Source organism: Aquarana catesbeiana, linkage group LG01 (genome assembly GCF_042186555.1).
Source record: "Aquarana catesbeiana isolate 2022-GZ linkage group LG01, ASM4218655v1, whole genome shotgun sequence".
In the NCBI taxonomy this organism is placed as follows: Eukaryota; Metazoa; Chordata; class Amphibia; order Anura; family Ranidae; genus Aquarana; species Aquarana catesbeiana.
Genome location: NC_133324.1, coordinates 531,708,658 through 531,727,188, shown reverse-complemented (window position 1 = coordinate 531,727,188; position 18,531 = coordinate 531,708,658). Strand labels below are relative to the sequence as shown.

Here is an 18,531-nt window from a genome sequence, read left to right as displayed (position 1 = left end):
TCATCTAAACTGAACAGTAATGAATATAAGCAATATAACAATCAAACCAAAAAACCTATTCAAGGGCATGTAACACTCGTAAAACATTATTTCAATAAGGGGCGGGACGCATGGTTGCTTATTTTTCAGTAGCCCTTAAAGTATTTTTAATTTCACCTTTTTCTTTACCAAAATCCAATTACCAACCTTCTAGTTAAGCTCCAAGCCTTGGGGTAAACTTTTGTAATTGTATAGGGGTTTTAGGCTTAATATTAAGCCTTTTTTCAGGAGTAACAGGGGTAGTCCTTTCACCACAGCAACATCTACTCCTAGGGTAAGAGTAGAGACACAATTGGCTTCATGAGGTAAACGCTTGTATACTTTTTAAGGCATACACAGAGAGAATGCAGTGCTATTGGTTAGCAACACCAATAAACTTGCCCTAGGTATTTTAAATGATTAGATGGTAAATCTTGTGCATCCATTAAATTTGACCCAGGTTTATCCCAATGTTTTTGTCTTGTAATCCTGTTTTGTTTTCCTTGAAACAATAAAACTCCTTCCCCCTCCCTACACCCATCAGTGCCAAACATCCAAGGCTGTCCCAACTCATAAAGCATTAAGCCATGGTACAACCATGGATGCAACACATTATCTGACAGGATTGTACCCAGACTGACTTATGCATAAGCACGGTGCTCTATCCCAGAAGGGGCACTAATGAGGAAACAGTACAGGTCGAATTGAAGCAACCATGAAACTGAGTCATCCACCATTTTACATGACTCATAGCAAATCTTTGTACCACCCTGTCTTTTTCAAATTTTAGTAGAGAAATGTATAGAGAAATGTAATCGTTAACTTAAGATCTTGAAATGATTCAGAATGTATGAGTGTACGACAGAGCAAGTTGGACATCCTTCTGTTGCTGCTGATCCCAGTGATTAACCCTTCAATTTTTTCATAAGTTTGAGCAATTACGTCAATGTGTGCACAGTGTAAGTAATGATTTATATCTGACTGGGTTTTTAACTCCTTCCCCTATATGTTGAGCTAGACCCCCAATTCCTTAACACTTGCAAATCTATAATATTTAGGTTTTCCTGTAACCACACCTTCCAATCCCAATGCAGGGTCCCAAAACATTTATTTTTACCCTCTTATTAGAATAACCTGACTCCAACCATCCCTTTTAACATGCAGACTTATCTTTTCACAAAGGCAGCATATCTTTATCCCAATGACCAAACCTGAAATCATGCATAAAAACTCTCCAAGTGTACAGTATAAACTGGATTTCTGTACATCATGATGACAAATGTAGGGCCACCAGATCTGTAGCCCTGGCTATGGGAACTTCACATTCAATAACATTCATTTTGCTGGTTCTAGAACATTTTCTCACTTGGTATATGACCTATAGCAACACAGATTTTACCTCATCCATCCTAAGTATGCCCTTCTTGGGTCTGGGGTGAGATCATTTAACCTAAGAAATATCAAATAGATCAGTTATGCAAAACACATTGATTAAATGTCCAACAGCCTTCATCAGTGACCTTACTGAAAGACCAAGTAAAAGGTTCGTCTAGGTTAAAACCATGGGTCCTGCCAGTCAGTAGTCACAAACATAACTCTCATTCCTTCATTCATTGGCCATCCATTTACTCATTCATACTAGATAGGTCCATACCGTTACACAGAATATCCCACGATCAGGGATTTGGACCACTAAAGTATAAAGATTGATTTGAATACCAATAAACCACTTCATAGAAATATCCCTTTACCTCAGGGATACAGGTACCGCCCATAACATGTTCGAGGAAATTTAACATTGATTTCACACTTCTCTTTCAGAATGCATTCTTTCATATATTTTGTCCTTCTATTTGAGACTTCTGGTAATAGAGTTCCTGAAGACCATCTGCAGGATCAAAACACTTATGCGCCAAGCTTCAGGGATATTATAGCAATACATTCTTGTTGTTCCACTCACCCTACACTGTTAGTAATGTAGGTAATACACCAAGAGGCACAGTTCTCTCCTTCTGGATCATCAGGATATAATTCTACCTATTTTTACACTTTACCAAAAATGGATCTTACACATGAATAGGACTTGCACTCATAGGCAGGTAAATTACTGTGTCATTACCCTGAACTTTTTCTCTTTTGGATATGTCATTATTTGTTTTATCAGGCAATATTCCAGGCATGATGCGCATCTCAGTCTCAGGGTTATGACCCTCCTCACAGATAGGGATAGCTTCACCCCGCTCATCGGTAATAAACCGAGAAACTCCAGATTTACCATGTAATTTTACTTCAAACATTCTCAGTAATATGGACCAAATACTATACATTATATCACAAGTCTTTTAATACAGCATATTTGGTAGGTAGCTCAAAAGGGGGTTCATAGAAGAAAGGCGCCTCTAAGTACAGTTTTAAAGGATTTAATTCAGTGCACAAGGGGTCAAAAACACTGGATCGTGGAGTAATTAAAGCATGTAACATGGAGTCCTCGTGTGTTCTTAGTCCTTCCTCTGTCCGTGGATGCAGAGCAGGGGGGAGCCTTCCAGCAGCTGTCAGAGTTCTCCAATATGTGCAGGAGCGAGGTGGCAGTGAGGTGGTCTGTGTTTCGGGTTCACGCTGGAACGCACAAGGCCGATGGCGTCAGTGAAGGGCAGTAACGCATTTCGAAGCATCTACGCCCATATTTTCCAGATGGACTTATGAGAGGTGTGGGGGAGGAGTGAGGGGAGTAGTGTGGGCTGGGTGAATGGATGATTGATGGAAATGGGGATTGTATTGTTGAACACATGCCGCAAGTGCGGCCAAGGTGGAAATACACACACAGATTGTGTTAAATTGATTGTGATAGTTAAAAATTAAAGTATAAACTTGGGAAAAATAGCGAAAAAAAGAATGAAGTAGAAAATGTTGGTAATGAGGAGGTTGTAATCACTGTTAGACTTTTTGGGCATAAGAGTATAATGATCCAGGATGGGGGATTGCATATTTCTTGAAGATGGACCGATTGCTTAGAGGACCAGGGGATAGTAGTGGGTGACAGTTTTTGAAGATGATCTTTGTTGGGCTCTGAGAATGTCATGACACTGGTGTGTCCAGAAATGGCGTAAGCTGGACGCTAGATTGTGGCTCTTCAATGGGAATATAGGTAGTGATGGGTTTCCTGGTGGCATGTGTTATGCTGTTTATACTGTACGCTGTGTGGCTTATGCGTAACAAGTAAATTGGTTGTGGCGGAGGGACAGTTTGGTGTATGTCAGACGGTGTGGCAGTTTATAGTATAGCGTTTATTTCCAGTTCTTCATTGATACCTTCTGGTGAGAGCACATCTAGGGAAGGGGTCTCAAACTGGCGGCCCTCTAGCTGTTGCGTAACTAAAAGTCCCATCATGCCTCTGCCTGTGGGAGTCATGCATGTAACTGTCAGCCTTTCAATGCCTCATGGGACTTGTAGTTTCGTAACAACTGGAGGGCCACCAGTTTGAGACCCCTGATCTAGGGCACATATCCAGTATGTTTCTCTTTGGCAGAGGCGCTGGAATCTCTCTGCCTCTGGGAAACAGGCTGGTATGGATTTGCTGATCCACACTTTTAGGCCTTGGGTGGACTTAAGGTGGTATTCCACAAAGTGTCGGGGGAACACTGTGGTTATATCTGCCAGCTTCAATGAATCAACGGTGCTCTCCAAAACGCTTACACAGGGGGAGTATGGTTCTACCTACGTAATGGAGACTGCAGGGGCAGGACAGGCAATAGACTACATTTCTTGAATTGAATTCTTGAATTTTGTAGGTTTTCCTTTTTTACTGTGAATTCTTTTTGTCTGTGGTGTACAAAACTGCATGTAAGGCAGAGGGGTTTTCGGCATTGGTACATCCGGATGATGGGGAAGAACTTTAGCGATGATGATGTGTACTTGTTTGTTTTCAATTTACTAGGGGCGATTTTCCCCTTTATGTTGGGTGCTTTCCTCTGAGAATTTGGGTTTAATTGGTATGCTGTCTTTTAGATGGGGGTTCTGTAGTAGTATAGGCCCATGTTTATGGACTAGATGTTCCATGTTTTTGTGTTTGTTGTAGAATTGAGTGGTAAACCAGATAACATTCAGTTTATTGTTGGTTTTTTGGGTAGAAGTGTCGAGTTTTAAGAATGTGGCGTATACTTGTTCGATGAAATTTCTAGAAATTTTTGTTTGTGGGTTTTTCTCTGGGCCTGATAATCTGCCTGCTTAGTGCAGTGTCTGAGGCAGCAGAATTGGCTTTTGGGGATGTTGTTTAGCCAGCGAGGGTGGTGACGGCTGTTGTAGTGTCGGAAGGAATTACCGTATTTATCGGCATACAACACGCACTTTTTTCCCCTTAAAATCAGGGGAAAATAGTGGGTGCGTGTTATGTGCCGATCCCTGCTGTCTGTGCGGGGAAGAGGAGCGAGCGCCGCCGAAATAGCTTGAGCCGAGTGTACTATGTACTCGGCTAGGCTCGGCTCCACTCGCAGTCACGCCCAGTCCCACCATTGGACCTGTGTTATGTCCCTCATAGGAGCCGGGCCAAGTGGCGGGACTGTGAGAGGAGCCGAGTACACAGGATATCTCGGCGGCAACATTTAAAACCGATAAAGCTTCATTTTTGGGTACGGCTGCAGATGGACACTTGGGACAGGCTGGCTGTAGATGGACACTTGGGACAGTCTGGCTGCAGATGGACACTGATCATTCTGCAATGATGGGCAAGGTTGCAGATGGACACTGATCATTCTGCAATAATGGGCAAGGCTGCAGATGGACACTGATCATTCTGCAATGATGGGCAAGGCTGCAGATGGACACTCATAAGGCTGCATTGATGGGCATTTAAAATGTAAATTTTTTTTCCCTTAAACTTCCCTCCTAAACTTGGAACGCGTGTTATATGCCGGCGCGTGTTATACGCCGATAAATAGGGTACCTGTGGTAGGTTTATAGTAGTTTTTGGCATGAATTCGGCCGTTATCGTGATATAGGTCAAGGTCCAGGAATACTAGGTGTGTTACCATGTACGGAGGTGAAAGATAGGCCGTTGTTGTTGTTGTTGTTACAGTGGTAGACAATCTGCACTTGGCAAGGAGGGAAGAGCCAGGGCCACTGGCTGGGGGCCTGAGAAGAGGAGGATTGGGGCCGATTTGTGCAAAACCATTGACATGACATATTTGTATTAAAAAAAAAACTTTTAATATCACTTTAATTTTGTGTTTGACTGGGCAGTTGGAAAAGAAATATGATTTTGTTGTTGGACGTGAAAATAAGTCGGAGTAATAATTTAATAGAATTTGAACAGTGGAAGTCCGTGTAAGGCAATTCTTTACAAGCAGACTGTGGGCACCTAAACACGATAAAATGGGTCTTGTTCGGCAGTTTATCACATATGACATCTTCAATCTCTCCCTCTCTAGTGGCATCTTCCCCTCCCCTCTAAAACATGTGCAGATCACTCCCATACTTAAAAAGCCCTCACTGGACCCTACCAACCTGAACAACTTAAGACCCATCTCATTGCTCCCATTCACCTCTAAACTTCTAGAATGCTTGGTCTACAACCGTCTTAGCTCCTACCTCAGTGAAAATAACCTTCTTGACCCCTTACAGTCTGGCTTTCGCTCGCAGCACTCCACGGAAACTGCCTTACTAAAACTCACTAATGATTTATTAACTGCTAAAACCAACAGCCAGTACTCCATACTCCTACTACTTGACCTCTCTGCGGCCTTTGATACTGTTGACCACCCACTCCTTCTAAATAAACTACATCCCCTTAGCCTCCGAGATTCTGCTCTATCCTGGTTCTCTGCCTATTTATCACAGCGCTCCTTCAGTGTCGCCTACAACTCTGTCTCCTCCTCTCCACTGCCCCTTTCTGTGGGGGTCCCCCAAGGCTCTGTTCTTAGACCCCTTCTCTTCTCTATCTACACCACCTCCCTTGGTCACTTAATAACCGCCCACGGCTTCCAATACCACTTATACGCTAATGACACCCAAATCTATCTGTCTACTCCTCACCTCACTCCTTCAGTCTCCTCTCGCATTACTAACTTACTAACTGACATATCAGCATGGATGTCGCACCACTTCCTTAAACTAAATCTCTCTAAAACTGAGCTATTAATATTCCCCCAAGCCCCCCTCCATGACTTTTCCATCAAAATCAACAATACAGCCATTATTCCCTCCCCTTACGCCAGGGTACTAGGTGTAATCCTAGACTCTGACTTGTCATTTCAGCCTCAAATCCAATCGTTGTCAGAAGTTTGTAGAATTCACCTCCGTAACATCTCTAAAATTCACCCCTTTTTAACAAATGAAACTACCAAGCTCCTCATTCACTCCCTTGTTATCTCTCGCCTTGGCTATTGCAACTCCCTTCTCATTGGCCTACCTCTCCATAGCCTATCCCCTCTTCAGTCTATCATGAATACTGCTGCCAGACTTATCCACCTTACCAACTGCTCAGTGTCTGCCAACCCTCTCCTCCAATCCCTACACTGGCTCCCAATCACCCAGCGAATTAAATTCAAAATACTAACCACAACATACAAAGCCATTCACAACTCTGCCCCGAGCTACATCACCAATCTTGTCTCCAAATGTCACCCAAATCGACCTCTCCGCTCTTCTCAAGACCTCCTGCTCTCAAGCTCTCTCATCTCTTCCTCCCATGCTTGTCTCCAGGATTTCTCCTGAGCCTCTCCCAACCTCTGGAACTCGCTACCTCCATCTATCTGGCTATCCCCTACTCTTGCTACCTTCAGGCGATCCCTGAGAACTCATCTCTTCAGGAAAGCCTATCACATCTCCTACCACTTCCAACAGCTCATTCCCCACAGCTACAACCTTTTGTACCACCTGCCCCACCCTATTAGATTGTAAGCTCTTCTGAGCAGGGCCCTCTTAATCCTCTTGTATTTTATTGTATTATAACTCTATTGTCTCCATTTTATATTGTAAAGCGCTGCGTAAACTGTTGGCGCTATATAAATGCTGTATAATAATATGACATGCAGTATTAAATTAAATTTGAGGAACTAAAGGATAGACATAGGTTTCTTTCCAGCAGATCTGTGGACTGGGCTTTTAATATTTTGTCGTCCAAAGAATGGAATGAACTATTAAACAGCCATCCGTCTCTTTAATTCTTACTATTTTAAAGAGTTGCAGCCCCCTTAAAAAATCTTCCTTGTGACCTTTAGTGATGTAGGGGTAGAGCAGAAGGCACCACAATGTGCAATGGAGGACCAGGCAGGATACCTTTTTAAGAGTATGTAGAATGGGAAGAGGCTAGAGTTCTTCTCTTATCGTGCAATACAGAACACAGGGAACAATTTGTAGACCATGGGTTATATGCTGCTACAGGTGTTTGGGCACTGGCAAAAACTTTGCATAGCCCGCCCCTAGGTAATCCATATAACCTCACCCACTCCATGAGACTCCAGTCTTTTTTTTTTTTTTTTTTTGCGAATGTCCTTAGGTGATTGACGCCTACTCTCTGGATATATACGTCTGCTCAGCCTCCATACTAAAAAAATGTACAAAGGGTTTTTGCTAGAAGTTCCTTCCCAGTCCTGAATCAGGCAAGTTAGGACTTATACTTTGGCTTAACTCAGAGAGGTTAGATCCCCCTCTTAACTTTAAAGCTTGTATCCTATGAAACTAAATTTAGCAAAAAATGGTCTGTACCTGCTGTGGACATGGAAATTGTGGCACTAAATGGCCAGTCTACTATTTCTATTGAAGGTACTCCCTGCTTTGAAAATTTGGTAGATAGACACTTGGAGATGATTCTGAGAACCTGCTTTCGTAGACCCTGCCCTATAGCCATTTTAACTGTTAACAAAACTATAACTGAACGTTCTACTGTAGATGAGCTGCCTTTTCCTTTTTTATGATCTTCTGTGACTTGTGCAATGTTCACTTATGTATATATATTTTCTTTTTTTGTATATTTTTTTTGCTGAGTATATTTTATATGTTTTAGTGAGCCATCTTCAAATGTGCATCATGAAGAAGCAAATACAGCAAAACACGTCGGTTAAACACGCTTGATGTATCTGTCATTACATAAAACTGTTTGACATGACTGCTCTGCCCTTTGACATAATTTTAAACTAGATGGCCCCTTTCACGCGGACGGACCGTCTATCCGTTTTTCTACCATCCGTCAACGGACGACAATGCATTCCTATGGGCAAACGGATGACCATCCATTAATCTCCGCTTCAGTTTTTATCCGTTTTTTTTTAACATACAAGGCTACGTCCAGATCCGTCAAAACGGATATTAACTGACAATGTCAGTCAACGCCCGATCAGTTAAGATCCGTTTTGAAGAAATCAAAGTTCATACTTTGACAAATAAAAAAACAAAGTGAAAAAACCTTTATTTTAAAAGGGTTATGCAGAATAATAAAACTAAAACTGTTTTGAACATATGTGCTTTTGTGTTTTTTTTATGCTATCAAAACACAATGAAATAACCTAATTAATTAATACATTTAAATTTGCACTGCATTATTTATATATATTGGTACTGCCATGGAACTTCTCCTGATGGAGATAGAAAGTAGTCGGCAAATTGTTCACGCATGGCAATGTAGGATGGGAGGAGAAATGCTTTCTGGGTAATTTCCTTAAAGGTACAGAAACAGCTCTAAATTGCTGTAAACGGATGAAAACGGATACAAAAACGGATGTAAACGTGTACATTAACGGATGAAAACGGACATGAACGGAAGACGGATGAAAACGGAGATTAATGGAATGGAAGACGGATGAAAACGGAGATTAATGGAACCGAAGACGGATGACGTAACGGATAAGAACTGATACGTTTTTAAAGTGGCTAAGCTGATGGTGCCCGTGTGAAAGGGGCCAATGGCTTTTTGTTTTAGTGATGTACTATAAATAAGTGTTTTAAGGATTGGAAGCTTTTTTTATTTTTATTTCCCATTGTTTGGCACAATTGAAAGTCCTCCCTTAATTTTTCTTTTGTGGAGTGTGACCTTTGTTCCATTTATGGCACAGTTCTCGCCTCCATAAAAAGATTTCTGTTCGCTATGTAGATTTTGGGATGGTGCCCCAATGAGGATGAACTTTTGTCCTTGCTCTGTTCACACTCTTTCTTGATGCTGCATTATAAGAACAATATTTCCCTAACCCCCTCCTAACTTTATAGGCACAAAGGGTGTTCGTCTTCTTCCTTCTTGAAAATTGTTCTAGGAATTTTATCTCCCACATAGAAAGTCCTATATTTTGTAGGCTGCAAATGCCATCAGGTGGTCTTGCTGCATATCTGTTTCAACTTCTGGCCTAAGATCATCAACACAACATTTGGGTTTAATTCCATAATATATTATGGCATTTTATAGCTTATACAGATGCTACTTGCTCTACCCATGATTCATTCTCTCTCATCCTGCTTGAACTTCAAACATCCAAGGTGCTGGGACTCCCTGTTATAAGCCCTCAAAGGCTCTGTCTTGGGTCCTGTTGTGCCTTTCACTTTTTTGTCCACAGTGGAAACTGGAGGGGACGTCCACTCTCCTCCCCATCCTGTTCCTGACCCAGAAGCGACGTGTATGACATCACTTCTGGGTCCCCGTTGACCGCTTCCACGGCCAGCATGGCTAGGAAAGAATGTAATGCTGTGCGATCTGCATTACATTCAGCGGAGCACAGGAAAGACATGCATCCCCACATATACGCACGTACAAACGTAAACACACTAGTTGGGGCGCCCAAGCATGAAAACATTGATTGTGATACACATTACATATAGCCGCACAAACTGGCTCCTAACTTTTTTTTTTTAGCTGGCTCCCAGATTCAAAGCAAGTTTGTCAAGCCCAGTACTAGGGTGTGGACCAAAGGAACCTTTTGCCAGTGAAACACCTGAAGGTATTTGCATATATGACCCATGATCTATGAATCAATTCCCCTGTAATGTACAATAAAGATACAGAATTTACATGTATCAAAAAAAAAAACACAGTACAATAGTGCAGGATGTTTGTGAAAATAATACTGGAGATGTAACATATTTGCATTTTAAACATTATGAAAACAATAAGTCAAACTTTGATGTATTTTATTGCATTGATATTTATGGTTGCTTTTGACATGTAATTTATTTTGTTGTAGGTGTCTGCAAATAAGGGGGAAATTGGTGACGCGACTCCATTTAATGATGCAGTTAATGTGCAGAAGATTTCAAATTTGTTATCAGACTATGGGTACCATCTTAGAGGAAATGAGGTACTTTACTCTTTGTTGATTTTTAGCCCAAAGTCTTATTTGTTTTTTTGCAGTTGTTTTATGGTGGTCTTTGCCTCCCATGGGGAAAATGTTATTATTTCTTTAAATGTATGGTACAATGACTATGCATGAGTTCTAAGGTGGAGGGGCTCATAACAGATGGCAATATAGCCCTTCTTGAGCTGATAGTCTTTTCCCCTTCCTTCTTTTTATAGATGTGTTAAAACCCTGACCTCTTGTCACCAAAAGAGTTGAGAATAAATCTCTTCAAATGCAAGAAAAAAAACCTGACAGTGGTTTTGTTTTAGCCCTTCCTCACTCGATGAAAAACTAAAATGCACAATATTTCTGAAGTTGGGCATTATTGTAAATCTCACTATTGTATGTTAAAGTGGTCGTAAACCCTTATATTTACCCAATGAAGTGACTAGTCTCAGGTGATACACAGAGATGTGACATATACGCCTACATGGGTTGTACCTGTTAACTGCAGCCCTCTTGTCTCCAGATCCATTACACATTGATTTGATTCTGTTTCTCAGCAGTAGAAGGAAGGGGGTGGGGATCTGATGATTCACACTGCACAGCTAGAGCACAGAGCTTCAGGCTCGGTTCACACAGGGGCGACTTGTCAGGCGACCTAGTCGCCTGACAAGTCGCCTCCCGTTCTGTGCTACGGAACCGTTCTAATAGGAGCGACGCAAGTCGCTCCGACTTAGAAAAAGGTTCCTGTACTACTTTGGGGGCGACTTGCATAGACTTCTATGCAGAAGTCGTTTTGCAAGTCGCCTCGGAAGTCGTTTGCAGGTCGCATCGCTGAGGCGACCTGCAAGTCGTGCCGCCCCATGTGAACCGGCACTCAGTGTTATCTGAGAGCTGAGTAGAGGGTAAGAATACCCCTCCTCCTACACAGAATATACACAGCTGAGGCTGTCAGTCACTTGCTGTGTGCTGGGGGGGAGGGGGTGGTGCGGTTATCCAGGATGCTGTAGAGTCGGCATAGACTATTACCAGTGACTCATTCAGATAGCAGAATAAAGAGACAGCAGAGAGAAATGACATTTGGTGCTTTGAATCGAGGCAAGTACACACTATAGAGGGATCTACTTGGTGAGTAAAAACATTTAAGTGGTTGTAACCCTCTATCAAATCCTTTTATACAGTAGTTCAAGAACATACCTCTGAGTTTTCTACCTGTGTGTATACTGCCACCTGCGGAAGGTTTAAACACTCTGTGAAGCAGGAAGGGGTTCAGGCGTCTTTCACACGGACGGCTATTCTGCCGCAGTTAAAAGCATGTTTTTTTTCCTGTGAAATTCAAGACTCCAGGCACTGCGATCAGCTGCATTTGCACAGTGCGATTAGCCATTTCCATGGCAACCCGACAGGGTACCGACTCGCACTTTTTCGTATGAATCTTGAGGGGGAACTCCACGCCAAATTTTAAATACAAAACCGGCATGGGTTCCCCCTTCAAGAGCATACCAGGCCCTTCGGTCTGGTATGGATGTTAAGGGGAACCCCCTACGCCGAAAAAACGGAGTGGGGTCCCCCCCAAAATCCATACCAGACCCTTATCCGAGCATGCAGGTCGGTCAGGAAAGGGGGTGGGGAAGAGCGAGCGCACCCCCCCGAGCCATACCAGGCCGCATGCCCTCAACATGGGGGTGGGTGCTTTGGGGGAGGGGGCGACCTGCGGCCCCCCCACCCCAAAGCACCTTGTCCCCATGTTGGGGGCATGCGGCCTGGTATGGCTCGGGGGGGGGGGGGGGGCTCGCTCTTCCCCACCCCCTTTCCTGACCGGGTTGACCATGCCCCCTAAAAAGTCAGTCCCAGCATGCCCAGCAACTGTGACGGCATAAGGGGGGGGGGTCACTGCCTATATAAGTCAGAGCTGAGCACTCAGAGAGCATTCCAGCCGGAGAGAGCTTCGTGTCAACATTGGGAGAAGAGGGAAAAAGGCAGCAGACCGGGCTCCTCTGCTAGCAAAAGAGTGGCAAAAGAGCAGAAGATAGCGGAGGAGCCCGGCAGAAGAACCAGAGAGACACCGAAGTCGGAAGAAGACCCCCGAAGCCGGAAGAGGACCCCCCAGAACTGTGTAATAAATTACTTTAAAAACCTGTGTAGTGTTTTTTTTTTTTTATTGACACTTCTTCCCCCAGGTGAATGGGTAGGCGTACCACTTACCCCTTATTAAAGGGGGCTCCCGGATTCCGATAAGCCCCTCGCCCGCAGACCCCGACAACCAACGGCCAGGGTTGTCAGGAAGAGGCCCTTGTCCTCATCAACATGGGGACAAGGTGCTGTGGGGGGGGCTGCAGGGCACGCCCCCTCCCCTAAAGCACCCACCCCCAATGGTATGGCTCAGGAGGGGGGGGGTGCTCGCTCGCTCGCTCTTCCCCACCCCCTGATGGACCTGACTGACCGGGCTGCGTGCTCGGATAAGGGTCTGGTATTAATTTTTTCGGCTTAGGGAGTTCCCCTTAACATCCATTCCAGACCGAAGGGCCTGGTATGCCCTTGAAGGGGGAACCCACGCCGGTTTTGTATTTAAAATTTGGCGTGGAGTTCCCCCTCAAGATTCATACCAAACAGTGCCGGGCATTGGCGGGGATCCGAGTCGGATCCCTGTGCTTGTCACTCATTGGGAAAGGAGAAATCATTTTTCCTTTCCCGATGAGCAGCTCGGCGCTGTTATCCGCAGCTGACACAGTGCACTGCAATTACCTGCGGTTATGTGCGGATAGCTGCGCTAAAATGCTCCTGGACGCAGTTAATTCTATTTTTTCTATCCGCACGGAAACCGCATGTATCTAATTCGCAGCTAAACGCAGTGTGTGAATGGGGTCATAGGAAAGCATTGTGTGCTTTTAGCTGCGGTAGAAAATTAGAAAAGCCGCAGCTAAAAAGCACCATTCTATTCGTCCGTGTGAAAGGGGCCTTAGTCCTTTAGTAGCTTAGTTGTAGCAAGCAGGAATGAGCAGAATGGAGGATTTCTTTAAACATGGTGTAATAGTGTTCTTAATATTATTGAAGTAGTATTATCGCAATTCGACGATCAGTGGTGCGGTGTGTCCCTCGAACACTCTGCATCTCTGATCACAGTAAAGAGCCTATGACAAAGAAAAAAAAATACAGCGCCACAGAATGTTAATACACTATTGTAGCCTTCCTTCTAACCTGCCTTTATGTACGATTGGGACCTGTATGAGAAGGCTCATTGGGAGGAACTGCATTTGGAGTAATTATCGTGGAACCATTAACCTGTTAAGGGACCATTAAGAGGCGCAGTTGCTGGTTTATAATATTATTGGCCATTAACCACTTGAGCCCTGGACCATTATGCTGCCTAAGGACCAGAGGTCTTTTTCCAATTTGGCACTGCGTCGCTTTAACTGCTAATTGCGCGGTCATGCAATGCTGTACCCAAACGAAATTTGCGTCCTTTTCTTCCCACAAATAGAGCTTTCTTTTGATGGTATTTGATCACCTCTGCGGTTTTTATTTTTTGCGCTATAAACGGAAAAAGACCGAAAATTTTGAAAAAAAATGATATTTTCTACTTTTTGTTATAAAAAAAATCCAATAAACTAAATTTTAGTCATACATTTAGGCCAAAATGTATTCGGCCACATGTCTTTGGTAAAAAAAATGTCAATAAGCGTATATTTATTGGTTTGCGCAAAAGTTATAGCGTCTACAAACTAGGGTACATTTTCTGGAATTTACACAGCTTTTAGTTTATGACTGCCTATGTCATTTCTTGAGGTGCTAAAATGGCAGGGCAGTACAAAACCCCCACAAATGACCCCATTTTGGAAAGTAGACACCCCAAGGAAATTGCTGAGAGGCATGTTGAACCCATTGAATATTTATTTTTTTTGTCCCAAGTGATTGAAAAATGACAAAAAAAAAAAAAAAATATTTACAAAAAGTTGTCACTAAATGATATATTGCTCACACAGGCCATGGGCCTATGTGGAATTGCACCCCAAAATACATTCAGCTGCTTCTCCTGAGTATGGGGATACCACATGTGTGGGACTTTTTGGGAGCCTAGCCGCGTACGGGGCCCCGAAAACCAATCACTGCCTTCAGGATTTCTAAGGGTGTAAATTTTTGCTTTCACTCTTTACTGCCTATCACAGTTTCGGAGGCCATGGAATGCCCAGGTGGCACAAAACCCCCCAAAATGACCCCATTTTGGAAAGTAGACACCCCAAGCTATTTGCTGAGAGGCATATTGAGTCCATGGAATATTTTATATTTTGACACAAGTTGCGGGAAAGTGACACCTTTTTTTTTTTTTTTTTTTTTTTTTTTTTTCATAAAGTTGTCACTAAATGATATATTGCTCACACAGGCCATGGGCATATGTGGAATTGCACCCCAAAATACATTTAGCTGCTTCTCCTGAGTATGGGGATACCACATGTGTGGGACTTTTTGGGAGCCTAGCCGCGTACGGGACCCCGAAAACCAATCACTGCCTTCAGGATTTCTAAGGGTGAAAATTTTTGATTTCACTCTTTACTGCCTATCACAGTTTCGGAGGCCATGGAATGCCCAGGTGGCATAAAACCCCCCCAAATGACCCCATTTTGGAAAGTAGACACCCCAAGCTATTTGCTGAGAGGCATGGTGAGTATTTTGCAGCTCTCATTTGTTTTTGAAAATGAAGAAAGACAAGAAAAAACATTTTTTTTTTCTTTTTTCAATTTTCAAAACTTTGTGACAAAAAGTGAGGTCTGCAAAATACTCACTATACCTCTCAGCAAATAGCTTGGGGTGTCTACTTTCCAAAATGGGGTCATTTGGGGGGGTTTTGTGCCACCTGGGCATTCCATGGCCTCCGAAACTGTGATAGGCAGTGAAGAGTGAAATCAAAAATTCACGCCCTTAGAAAGCCTGAAGGCGGTGCTTGGTTTTCGGGGTCCCGTACGCGGCTAGGCTCCCAAAAAGTCTCACACATGTGGTATCCCCGTACTCAGGAGAAGCAGCAGAATGTATTTTGGGGTGTAATTTCACATATTCCCATGGCATGTTTGAGCAATATATCATTTAGTGACAACTTTGTGCAAAAAAAAAAAAAAAAAATTTGTCTCTTTCCCGCAACTTGTGTCGCAATATAAAATATTCCATGGACTCGACATGCCTCTCAGCAAATAGCTTGGGGTGTCTACTTTCCAAAATGGGGTCATTTGGGGGGGTTTTGAACTGTCCTGGCATTTTATGCACAACATTTAGAAGCTTATGTCACACATCGACCACTCTTCTAACCACTTGAAGACAAAGCCCTTTCTGACACTTATTGTTTACATGAAAAAGTTTTTTTTTTTTGCAAAAAAATTACTTTGAACCCCCAAACATTATATATTTTTTTAAAGCAAATGCCCTACAGATTAAAATGGTGGGTGTTTCATTTTTTTTTTTTCACACAGTAATTGCGCAGCGATTTTTCAAACGCATTTTTTGGGGAAAAAACACACTTTTTTAAATTTTAATGCACTAAAACACACTATATTGCCCAAATGTTTGATGAAATAAAAAAGATGATCTTAGGCCGAGTACATGGATACCAAACATGACATGCTTTAAAATTGCGCACAAACGTGCAGTGGCAACAAAATAAATACATGTTTAAAAGCCTTCAAAAGCCTTTACAGGTTACCACTTTAGATTTACAGAGGAGGTCTACTGGAAAAATTACTGCACTCGATCTGGCCTTCGCGGTGATACCTCACATGCATGGTGCAATTGCTGTTTACATATGACGCCAGACCGCCGCTTGCGTTCGCCTTAGCGCGAGAGCAGGGGGCGACAGGGGTGCTTTTTTTTTTTTTTTTTTTTTTTTTTTTTTCTTTATTATTTTTTTGCTTTTTTAATCTTACTTTTAAACTGTTCCTTTCATATTTTTTTTTTTAATCATTTTTATTGTTATCTCGGGGAATGTAAATATCCCCTATGATAGCAATAGGTAGTGACAGGTACTCTTTTTTGAAAAAATTGTGGTCTATTAGACCCTAGATCTCTCCTCTGCCCTCAAAGCATCTGACCACACCAAGATCGGTGTGATAAAATGCTTCCCCAATTTCCCAATGGCGCTATTTACATCCGGCGAAATCTAAGTCATGAAATACTCGTAGCTTCCAGTTTCTTAGGTCATACAGATGTTTGGAGCCACTCTGGTCTCTGATCAGCTCTATGGTCAGCTGGCTGAATCACCGGCTGCATTCTCAGGTTCCCTGTTGAGACAGGAGAGCCAGAGAAAAACACGGAAGACGGTGGGGGTGGGGGGGGCATTCCCTCCCACGGCTTGTAAAGGCAGTCTAGAGGCTAATTAGCCGCTAGGATTGCTTTTACATGAAAGCCGACCGCTGGCTGAAAAGAATGATACCAAGATGATACCTAAACCTACAAGCATCATTCTGGTATAACCACTCAAAGTCGTGAATGGCATACCTGAAGACAAAAAAATGGTTAACAATGGTTAACAATAAAGCACAGTGAACAGTAAAGTATAAATAATTACACACCTGAAAAACAAACATGATAAAACATAATAACAATAACAATAAAACATTGCAGAATAGAATACAGTAAAAAAGAGCAGAACAATAGAGAGAGAGAATAGAGAGAGAGAGAACAATAAAACGACAACTATTTTTTTTTTATTTCATATTTTTTTTTTTTTTACACTTTTTTTGTAACTAACTTTTATAACGGTAACCGGTTCCAGGTCCGGGTCTCTCAAAATGCGATGGCATCTTGGGAGACCCTGTGAAAGTGTGCCTAGTCTGCAATGCTGTACTCTACGCTAATACTCAACTAGTGAATGGTAGCGTTCAAAACATTCACCAATGCAAAGACCAGGATTGTCAGGACAGGAGGGACAATAATAGCGGGTGTCACGCCTATATCCGCGCTTGCTGCAGACACAACATCTTTTTTGGGGGGTTCGCTGGGTAGGGGTACTCGGGAGGACATAAAGAAAATGCCTCTCATGCAGCCGACTGCATTTGGTTGGGGATGTGAATGGGGGAAGTACGGGCGCTGCAGAAGCGGTGGGTTCCCAATTAGGATTGGCGAATGCAGCAGGAAGGGCATTATGGGCACGACGGGCCTGTGTTTGTCTTTTTGGTGGCAGCGGGACACTACTTGTGCTTGCCACCTCACCAGCTTGAACTGCACTTATGGGACTCGCCACTTCACCACGTGTTACTGCAGTGCTGGTTTGACTACGACCGGGGTGTACTAGGCCGCTGGCGCTTGCCAGTTCCCCAAAACGCTACCAAAAAACTGTTAGCGATCGCAGGGATCAGGCCTGACTCTGCGAACGCTGCAGTTATGCGTTTAGTGTTTTGTAAGTGACAGTGATCAATCGATACTGCACTTGGGTGGGCTGGGCCGGGCGGAGGGGCAAAACGCAGGTGCTAGCAGGTATCTGGGCTGATCCCGCTAACACTGCGTTTTTGGGAACCCTAAACTGCTGGTGACGCTAGTATAGATCTGATCGGATCAGATATTGATGCGATCAGATACTATACCACTAAGGGAGGTGTACGGTGCGTGCGTGGGTGTTAGCGGTACTGGCGCTAACCTGACGCTGCCTGGGGCTGGTGCTTGCCAGTTCACCAAAACGCTACAAAAAAAACTGTTAGCGATCGCAGGGATCAGGCCTGACTCTGCGAACGCTGCAGTTATGCGTTTAGTGTTCTGTAAGTGACAGTGATCGATCGATACTGCACTTGGGTGCGCTGGGCTGGGCCGGGCGGAGGGGCAAAACGCAGGTGCTAGCAGGTATCTGGGCTGATCCCGCTAACACTGCGTTTTTGGGAACCCTAAACTGCTGGTGACGCTAGTATAGATCTGATCGGATCAGATATTGATCCGTTCAGATACTATACCACTAAGGGAGGTGTACGGTGCGTGCGTAGGTGTTAGCGGTACTGGCGCTAACCTGACGCTGCCTGGGGCTGGTGCTTGCCAGTTCACCAAAATGCTACCAAAAAAACTGTTAGCAATCGCAGGGATCAGGCCTGACTCTGCGAACGCTGCAGTTATGCGTTTAGTGCCTTGTAAGTGACAGTGATCGATCGATACTGCACTTGGGTGGGCTGGGCGGAGGGGCAAAACGCAGGTGCTAGCAGGTATCTGGGCTGATCCCGCTAACACTGCGTTTTTGGGAACCCTAAACTGCTGGGGACGCTAGTATAGATCTGATCGGATCAGATATTGA

General features: G+C 43.5%; 1 protein-coding gene across 1 annotated transcript in view; it reads left to right on the top strand.

The window, feature by feature from the left end:
* The window catches only part of POLR2B (RNA polymerase II subunit B), a 575,272-nt gene that overhangs the window by 461,969 nt on the left and 94,772 nt on the right, over window positions 1-18,531 (top strand). Inside the window, exon 22 of the mRNA XM_073594755.1 lies at window positions 10,179-10,292. Coding sequence (XP_073450856.1) covers window positions 10,179-10,292 — 114 coding nt within the window. The remainder of the gene's footprint in view (window positions 1-10,178; window positions 10,293-18,531) is intronic.